The sequence below is a fragment of the Oncorhynchus mykiss genome, chromosome 21 (genome assembly GCF_013265735.2).
Source record: "Oncorhynchus mykiss isolate Arlee chromosome 21, USDA_OmykA_1.1, whole genome shotgun sequence".
NCBI lineage: Eukaryota > Metazoa > Chordata > Actinopteri > Salmoniformes > Salmonidae > Oncorhynchus > Oncorhynchus mykiss.
This window is the reverse complement of record NC_048585.1, coordinates 10158600-10168599: the sequence shown is the minus strand read 5'-3', so window position 1 is coordinate 10168599 and position 10000 is coordinate 10158600. Positions and strand designations below refer to the sequence as shown.

The 10000-nt window shown below is 46.0% G+C and overlaps 1 protein-coding gene across 4 annotated transcripts in view; it reads left to right on the top strand.

Annotated features, from left to right (window-relative positions):
* Positions 1-10000, top strand: part of LOC110513868 (ELKS/Rab6-interacting/CAST family member 1) — a 268459-nt gene that overhangs the window by 234147 nt on the left and 24312 nt on the right. For all 4 annotated transcript variants that reach the window (XM_036956818.1, XM_036956820.1, XM_036956816.1 and 1 more), the window contains one exon: positions 3862-3993. In XM_036956818.1, coding sequence (XP_036812713.1) covers positions 3862-3993 — 132 coding nt within the window. The remainder of the gene's footprint in view (positions 1-3861; positions 3994-10000) is intronic.

The following is a 10000-nucleotide window of genomic DNA, read 5'->3' as shown; positions in this document are numbered from 1 at the left end:
CAAATAGCACTCTGAGGAGGAGGAGTGATGAAGAGGAGGAGGAGGAGGAGAGAAAAGTAAATAAACGAAGGGAAAGGGGGGAGGATTGTGGTGTGGTTTTAGAAAGGAATGGACAGAAATAATCTCTCTTTAAAAAAGAGGGATGTGGTTGAGAGGACTGAAAAAAGCTGATTGTGTGTATGTGTGTGTGAGATCGTCCCCCAACAGTGGTGGGATGGAAACATTATCACCATCTATAAGAACAAGGGTGACAAGTCCGTCTGCGATAACAGCCGGGGGGGATATCCCTTCTGACTGTTAACGACAAGGTCCTGACCAAGGTGATGCTACACAGGCTGGTGGACAACATCACAGAGGAACTGCTGCCAGAGTCACAATGCGGCTTCAGAAAGAACAGGACTACAGTCAACATGATGTTCACGACACGGCAACGCCAGTGCTGTGAACAACATCAGGACCTCCCCAAGGCCTTCGACGACCTCCCCAAGGCCTTCGACAACCTCCTCAAGGCCTTGGACGACCTCCCCAAGGCCTTCGATGACCTCTCCAAGGCCTTTGACGACCTCCCCAAGGCCTTCGACGACCTCCCCAAGGCCTTCGACGACCTCTCCAAGGCCTTTGACGATATCCCCAAGGCCTTTGATGACCTCTCCAAGGCCTTTGACGATATCCCCAAGGCCTTTGATGACCTCCCCAAGGCCTTCGACGACCTCCTCAAGGCCTTGGACAACCTCCCCAAGGCCTTCGACGATCTCCCCAAGGCCTTCGATGATCTCCCCAAGGCCTTCAACGACCTCCCCAAGGTCTTCCATGACCACCCCAAGGCCATCAACACAGACTGATACATACCACCAGGCCTGCCCCCATCAACACAGACTGATACATACCACCAGGCCTGCCCCCCATCAACACAGACTGATACATACCACCAGGCTGCCCCCATCAACACAGACTGATACATACCACCAGGCCTGCCCCCATCAACACAGACTGATACATACCACCAGGCCTGCCCCCCATCAACACAGACTGATACATACCACCAGGCCTGCCTCCATCAACACAGACTGATACATACCAGCAGGCCTGCTCCATCAACACAGAGACATACCACCAGGCCTTCCCCATCAACACAGAGACATACCACCAGGCCTGCCCCCCATCAACACAGACTGATACATACCACCAGGCCTGCCCCCATCAACACAGACTGATACATACCACCAGGCCTGCCCCCATCAACACAGACTGATACATACCACCAGGCCTTCCCCATCAACACAGAGACTTACCACCAGGCCTTCCCCATCAACACAGACTGATACATACCACCAGGCCTTCCCCATCAACACAGAGACTTACCACCAGGCCTTCCCCATCAACACAGACTGATACATACCACCAGGCCTGCCTAAAGTTTGTGTATCTCAGATTGGACTCAGTCATCAAAGTGTTCACCTTTAACTCAGAAGTGGACGTCATCATCGGATACGATGTCCTACCGTAACGTAACGGGTGTGAGATGAAGACAGAGTGAGAGAGGGTGAACACCAGAGGTACACAGTGTGGTGGAAGGGCCGGTCGGGAAGGAGGGAGGTCTTCTGTTAGGGGCTCCAGTGAACACAGAGGGGAAAGCTTGATTTCTGTGTGTTACATTACATTATATTACATAGTGTACAACATTCCCACTTCATTTCCCCTGTAGTTACTAAGCCTGTATGACGGTCTGACGTGTTTGGCATCGCCAAGCCTCCAGGCTCTGACCCCTTCACACACACACACACACACACACACACACACACACGCACATGCACACACACGCACACGCACACGCACACACACGCACACACACACCAGATAGAACCGACAGACAGACAGACAGACAGACCCAACAGACAGACAGACCCAACAGACAGACAGACAGACAGACAGACAGAACCAACAGACAGAACCAACAGACAGAACCAACAGACAGAACCAACAGACAGAGAGAAAGGCCACTGGTCTGACTCACCTATCATCAGCCATAGAGAAAAGACTTTGTGTGTGTGAGTCAGTGTGGAGAAATGTATTGGGGGGTTCTGCTTCTCTAAGCCATCGCGACCACACGGGTGACCTTACTGACTTCGTGACACTCTGGCTTCCAGTCCTGTCCAGTGTTTACAATGTCCCGCCACGTCATAGTTCCCTATCAGCGTGTCCAAGTCATAGTTCCCTATCAGCGTGTCCACGTCATAGTTCCCTATCAGCGTGTCCACGTCATAGTTCCCTATCAGCGTGTCCACGTCATAGTTCCCTATCAGCGTGTCCACGTCACTGACGAGGTGGTATGTGTTTATCGTTAGTACGTGTCCACGTCACTGACGAGGTGGTATGTGTTTATCGTTAGTACGTGTCCACGTCACTGACGAGGTGTTATGTGTTTATCGTTAGTACGTGTCCACGTCACTGACGAGGTGTTATGTGTTTATCGTTAGTACGTGTCCACGTCACTGACGAGGTGTTATGTGTTTATCGTTAGTACGTGTCCACGTCACTGACGAGGTGGTATGTGTTTATCGTTAGTACGTGTCCACGTCACTGACGAGGTGGTATGTGTTTATCGTTAGTACGTGTCCACGTCACTGACGAGGTGTTATGTGTTTATCGTTAGTACGTGTCCACGTCACTGACGAGGTGGTATGTGTTTATCGTTAGTACGTGTCCACGTCACTGACGAGGTGGTATGTGTTTATCGTTAGTACGTGTCCACGTCACTGACGAGGTGGTATGTGTTTATCGTTAGTACGTGTCCACGTCACTGACGAGGTGGTATGTGTTTATCGTTAGTACGTGTCCACGTCACTGACGAGGTGTTATGTGTTTATCGTTAGTACGTGTCCACGTCACTGACGAGGTGGTATGTGTTTATCGTTAGTACGTGTCCACGTCACTGACGAGGTGTTATGTGTTTATCGTTAGTACGTGTCCACGTCACTGACGAGGTGGTATGTGTTTATCGTTAGTACGTGTCCACGTCACTGACGAGGTGGTATGTGTTTATCGTTAGTACGTGTCCACGTCACTGACGAGGTGGTATGTGTTTATCGTTAGTACGTGTCCACGTCACTGACGAGGTGGTATGTGTTTATCGTTAGTACGTGTCCACGTCACTGACGAGGTGTTATGTGTTTATCGTTAGTACGTGTCCACGTCACTGACGAGGTGGTATGTGTTTATCGTTAGTACGTGTCCACGTCACTGACGAGGTGGTATGTGTTTATCGTTAGTACGTGTCCACGTCACTGACGAGGTGGTATGTGTTTATCGTTAGTACGTGTCCACGTCACTGACGAGGTGGTATGTGTTTATCGTTAGTACGTGTCCACGTCACTGACGAGGTGTTATGTGTTTATCGTTAGTACGTGTCCACGTCACTGACGAGGTGGTATGTGTTTATCGTTAGTACGCCTGGTGCTCAGGGGTTGAATGAACACCATGGTCATACATTCCACCTGATTGGTTCATTGCACAGCTCTTCCCTGTTCTCTCTTGAAAAATGCATCGCGATTATACCAACTAGATTAGCTGAAGGTCATATGAAGGTATACATCACATATGGCTGTGTTTTCATTCCATACTGGCTGGTAACTATTCCTTGTGTGTGTGTGTGTGTGTGTGTGTGTGTGTGTGTGTGTGTGTGTGTGTGTGTGTGTGTGTGTGTGTGTGTGTGTGTGTGTGTGTTCTCTCGCTGTATGTGTATGTATGTTTCCTTCCATACAGGCCTCTACCTCTCCCTAATACAGTGTGTGTGTGTGTTTCCTTCCATACAGGCCTCTACCTCTCCCTAATCCAGTGTGTGTGTGTGTGTGTGTTCCCCAGGACTCCCTGCGCCAGAAGGAGGAGCGAATAGAGGAGCTGGAGGAGGCTCTGAGAGAGAGTGTCCAGATCACAGCAGAGAGAGAGATGGTTCTGGCTCAGGAGGAAGCTGCTCGCACACACACTGAGAAACAGGTGAGTGGTGCAGTCACACACACACACACACACACACACACACACACACACACACACACACACACACACAGAGAGAACACACACACACACAGAGAGAACACACACAGACACACACACCACCATGAACAACATAAGCACAGACACATGATAACATAAATGGATTTAGTACTGTAGATATGTGGTAGTGGAGTAGGGGCCTGAGGGCACACACTTAGTGTGTTGTGGAATCTGTTGTGAATGTATTGTAATGTTTAAAAATATATATAATTGCTGGACCCCAGGAAGAGTAGCTGCTGTCTTGACAGGAACTAATGGGGATCCATAATAAACCAGAGGAAGAGTAGCTGCTGCTTTGACAGGAACTAATGAGGATCCATAATAAACCCCAGGAAGAGTAGCTGCTGCCTTGGCAGGAACTAATGGGGATCCATAATAAACCCCAGGAAGAGTAGCTGCTGCCTTGGCAGGAACTAATGAGGATCCATAATAAACCCCAGGAAGAGTAGCTGCTGCCTTGGCAGGCACTAATGAGGATCCATAATAAACCCCAGGAAGAGTAGCTGCTGCCTTGGCAGGAACTAATGAGGATCCATAATAAACCCCAGGAAGAGTAGCTGCTGTCTTGGCAGGAACTAATGGGGATCCGTAATAAACCCCAGGAAGAGTAGCTGCTGCCTTGGCAGGAACTAATGAGGATCCATAATAAACCTCAGGAAGAGTAGCTGCTGTCTTGGCAGGAACTAATGAGGATCCATAATAAACCCCAGGAAGAGTAGCTGCTGCCTTGACAGGAACTAATGAGGATCCATAATAAACCCCAGGAAGAGTAGCTGCTGCCTTGGCAGGAACTAATGAGGATCCGTAATGAACCCCAGGAAGAGTAGCTGCTGTCTTGACAGGAACTAATGGAAATCCATAATAAACCCCAGGAAGAGTAGCTGCTGCCTTGACAGGAACTAATGAGGATCCGTAATAAACCCCAGGAAGAGTAGCTGCTGCAGGAACTAATGAGGATCCATAATAAACCCCAGGAAGAGTAGCTGCTGCCTTGGCAGGAACTAATGGAGATCCATAATAAACCCCAGGAAGAGTAGCTGCTGTCTTGACAGGAACTAATGGGGATCCATAATAAACCCCAGAAAGAGTAGCTGCTGCCTTGACAGGAACTAATGAGGATCCGTAATAAACCCCAGGAAGAGTAGCTGCTGCAGGAACTAATGAGGATCCTTAATAAACCCCAGGAAGAGTAGCTGCTGCAGGAACTAATGAGGATCCTTAATAAACCCCAGGAAGAGTAGCTGCTGTCTTGACAGGAACTAATGAGGATCCATAATAAATACAATACAAACACACTGAATGTAACAGAAGGAGCTTCACAATCATCTGTATGTCAGTGGTGGAATGTCAAGTCAACATGTTAGACCCTTTACTCAAGTTTAATTTTATTTTATTATTTTATCTAACCTTTATCTAACCTTTATCTAACCTTTACCTAACCTTTATCTAACCTTTATCTAACCTTTATTTAACTAGACAAGTCAGTCCTTTCTAGGGAGTTTTTCCTAGCCACCGTGCTTCTACACCTGCATTTCTTGCTGTTTGGGGTTTTAGGCTGGGTTTCTGTACAGCACTTTGAGATATCAGCTGATGTACGAAGGGCTATATAAATACATTTGATTTGATTTGATTTGATTTGAGTTAAGAACAAATTCTTAGTTACAATGACGGACCTAGGAACAGTGGGTTAACTGCCTTGTTCAGGGGCAGAACGACAGATTCGATCCAGCAACCTTTCGGTTACTGGCCCAACGCTCTAACCACCAGCCTACCTGCCGCCCCTCTAACCACTAGGCTACCTGCTGCCCCTTCATCTCTACAAGTCCTCTCTGTTACACACAGAAGCCAGAACCCCTACCTCAGAGTCCTCCTCTGTGTCTCTCCCCATCCTTCCATCACTTCCGTGTCTCCTTGCCAAAAGTCCACAGTGTTTAAGTTAACTTGTACACACTAATGCACTGGGCTGGCATCTCTTGAGCCCACAGTTAATGGCCTGATTTAGACTCACATCAATGCCCCTCGGCGAAGGCCTCCCGTCAAAACCCTCCGTTATACACACTCCTGAAGTAGCAACTCAGAGAACGCCTCCCCTGTCTTATAGCAATGCATCGCCATGCATGCCAACCCCCTGAATACCATTGCCAACCCCCTGAATACCATTGCCAACCCCCTGAATACCGTGTCAATGGGGCCTGTTTACGTGGTACGGGTGTGTGTGTGTGTGTGTGTGTGTGTGTGTCCAGTCTTCATTTGGCAAATAAATAACTCCATCTCTCTATGAAGAAACAGGTTCCTTTCACTTCAGTTTACATCAGCTGCTTGACTGGTCTGACACACACGCACACGCACACACACACGCACGCGCACACACACACACACACAAACGCGCGCACACACACACACACACACACACACAAACACGCACGCGCGTGCACACACACACATGTTGCTGTGTGTCTGTTTGTGTATGGTGAGGGATGGTCTGTCATTGTGATGTGTCAATAGGGATTAACATACCACAGCTGTGTCTTTATTAGGGCTTCACATTTTGGGGAATATTCAGAGGTGGAAACTTTCCGTGGGAATTAACGGAAATATATGCAAATTATTATTAATACCAATTAAATGTAGTTGTTTTTTGCATTGGATATATTTACCATATCATAAGTAGACATAAATCAAATGAATAAATCCTAAGAGCCTCAGATCCACAAAGTCCCTTCCACCAGGTGGCTGATGAGATATGTTGGCACGATTACCATACTGCATCTCCATCCCAAAGCCCTTGCTTGGAAGTGTACTTCACCAGACTGCCAAGAACCTTGCCCTCATCCAGGCCAAGGTGGCGAGAGACGGTAGTGATGACACCATAGGCCTTGTTGATCTCTGCACCAGACAGGATGCTCTTACCAGCATACTTGGGGTCCAACATGTACGCTGCAGGGTGTATGGGCTTTCAGGCAGAAGTCTTCATGCTTTTTGATGTATTTCAGAACCGCAGTTTCCTCTGATTGGAGCAACAGTGAAGTGGGCAGGGCAGTATGGGTTTATTCTCTTACATCTGCAAGCAGAGTCTGAACATCAGACAGGATGACATTGTCTCCCTCAATCCGTCCAATGGCTACTGCTATAGGTTTCAGGAGTTTAACTGCTTACCACTTTCTCCCAAAATACATCATCCAGGAGGATCCTCTTGATGGGTCTGTCCATATCGGCAGACTGTGATATGGCCATTTCTTGGAGAGACTCCTTCCCCTCCAGGAGACTGTCAAACATGATGACAACACCACCCCAACCGGTGTTGCTGGGCAGCTTCAATGTGGTTCTCTTATTCTTTTCACTTTGCTTGGTGAGGTAGATTGCTGCTATAACTTGATGAGCCTTCACATACCTAACCATTTCCTTGCCTCTCTTGTAAAGTGTATCCATTGTTTTCAGTGCCATGATATCCTTGAGGAGCAGATTCAATGCATGAGTAGCACAGCCAATGGATGTGATGTGAAGGTAGGACTCCTCCGCTTTAGACCAAGCAGCCTTCATGTTTGCAGCATTGTCTGTCACCAGTGCAAATACCTTCTGTGGTCCAAGGTCATTGATGACTGCCTTCAGCGCATCTGCAATGTAGAGACCGGTGTGTCTGTTGTCCCTTGTGTCTGTGCTCTTGTAGAATACTGGTTGAGGGGTGGAGATGATGTAGTTAATTATTCCTTGCCCACGAACATTCGACCACCAATCAGAGATGATTGCAATACAGTCTGCTTTCTCTATGATTTGCTTGACCTTCACTTGAACTCTGTTGAACTCTGCATCCAGCAAATGAGTAGATAAAGCATGTCTGGTTGGAGGGGTGTATGCTGGGTGAAGAACATTCAGAAATCTCTTCCAATACACATCGTCCGTGAGCATCAGAGGTGAACCAGTTCCATACGCAGCTCGAGGAAGACGTTCATCACCATTTCTCTGACTACATTCCTCCATTGAGCCAAAAACCTTCTGATTCCAGGAGGACCATGAGCTGTTGCTATCGATAAGGTGTCTGATTCATCATTTTCACCTCGAATAGAAGTAGAGGGACTTTTGTCAGAGGTTGCTTGTTGTGAGGACTGAGGGAACTTTATGCACTTGGCCAGATGATTCTGCATCCTTGTTGCATTCTTCACATACAGTTGTAATTAGAAGTTTACATACACTTCAACCACACCACAAATTTCTTGTTAAAAAACTATAGTTTTGGGAAGTCGGTTAGGACATCTACTTTGTGAATGACAAGTAATTTTTCCAACAATTGTTTACAGACAGATTATTTCACTTATAATTCACTGTATCACAATTCCAGTGGGTCAGAAGTTCACATACACTAAGTTGACTGTGCCTTTTAATTAAGCAAAATTCCAGAAAATGTGGTCATGGCTTTGGAAGCTTCTGATAGGCTAATTTACATAATTTGAGTCAATTGGAGGTGTACCTGTGGATGTATTTCAAGGCCTACCTTCAAACTCAGTGCCTCTTTGCTTGACATCATGGCAAAATCAAAATAAATCAGCCAAGACCTCAGGGGAAAAACCTCCAAAACCACCATAAAAAAGCCAGACTACGGTTTGCAACTGCACATGGGGAGACATATTGTACTTTTTGGAGAAATGTCCTCTGTGCTGATGAAACAAAAATAGAACTGTTTGGCCATAATGACCATTGTTATGTTTGGAGGAAAAAGGGGGAGGCTTGCAAGCCGAAGAACACCATCCCATTTGTGAAGCACGGGGGTGGCAGCATCATGTTGTGGGGGTGCTTTGCTGCAGGAGGGACTGGTGCACTTCCCAAAATAGATGGCATCATGAAGATAGATGATGATGTGGATATATTGAAGCAACATCTCAAGACATCAGTCAGGAAGTTAATGCTTGGTCACAAATGGGTCTTCCAAATGGACAATGACCCCAAGTATACTTCCAAAGTTGTGGCAAAATGGAATAAGGACAACAAAGTCAAGGTATTGGAGTGGCCGTCACAAAGCCCTGACCTCAATCCTATAGAAAATGTGTGGGCAGAACTGAAATAGTGTGTGTGAATAAGGCCTACAAAACTGACTCAGTTACACCAGCTCTGTCAGGAGGAATGGGACAAATTTCACTCAACTTATTTTGGGAAGCTTGTGGAAGACTTCCCGAAATGTTTGACACAAGTTAAACAATTTAAAGGCAATGCTACCAAATACTAATTGAATGGATGTAAACTTCTGACCCACTGGGAATGTGATGAAAGAAATAAAAGCTGAAATAAATCATCCTCTCTACTATTGTTCTGACATTTCACATTCTTAAAATAAAGTGGTGATCCTAGCTGACCTAAGACAGGGAATTTGTACTAGGAATTATTGCTAGGATTAAATGTCAGGAATTGGTAAAAAGTGAGTTTAAATGTATTTGGCGAAGGTGTATGTAAACTTCCGGCTTCAACGTTATAATATTTGACAGTATTTGCAAATGTACACAGCTTTTCCTTCTAAATTAGGCAGTGAAATGTCTCCACTCATCAAATGCCCGTGGCATTTTCCTGTAAAGATTAGAAAAAAATGAATTAAAAAAATCACAAATACAATTCCATGTACAAATAAATAGTTAAGCAGTTAGATTAAACAACTATTTTGTAAGATAAATGTTTTAAAATGAAACATGTATGGAAACAGGTGAATTAACACTCCTCAGTCAGCAGGCTCAAGCAAGATTAAACCCACATGGTAGCAAAAACTAACAAGCAGAAATTGTTAACATGTTAGAAATTATTTAAACACACTTTGCAGTAGGCTACTATTTACTAGTTAACACATTTACTAGTTAACAAATTCCCCCAAATTCCCAGGCTTTACTTCCCATTGAAAATTCCCAGACTTCCCATTGAAAATTCCCAGACTTCTCATTGAAAATTTCCAGAAAAATTCAAGGAAATTTAC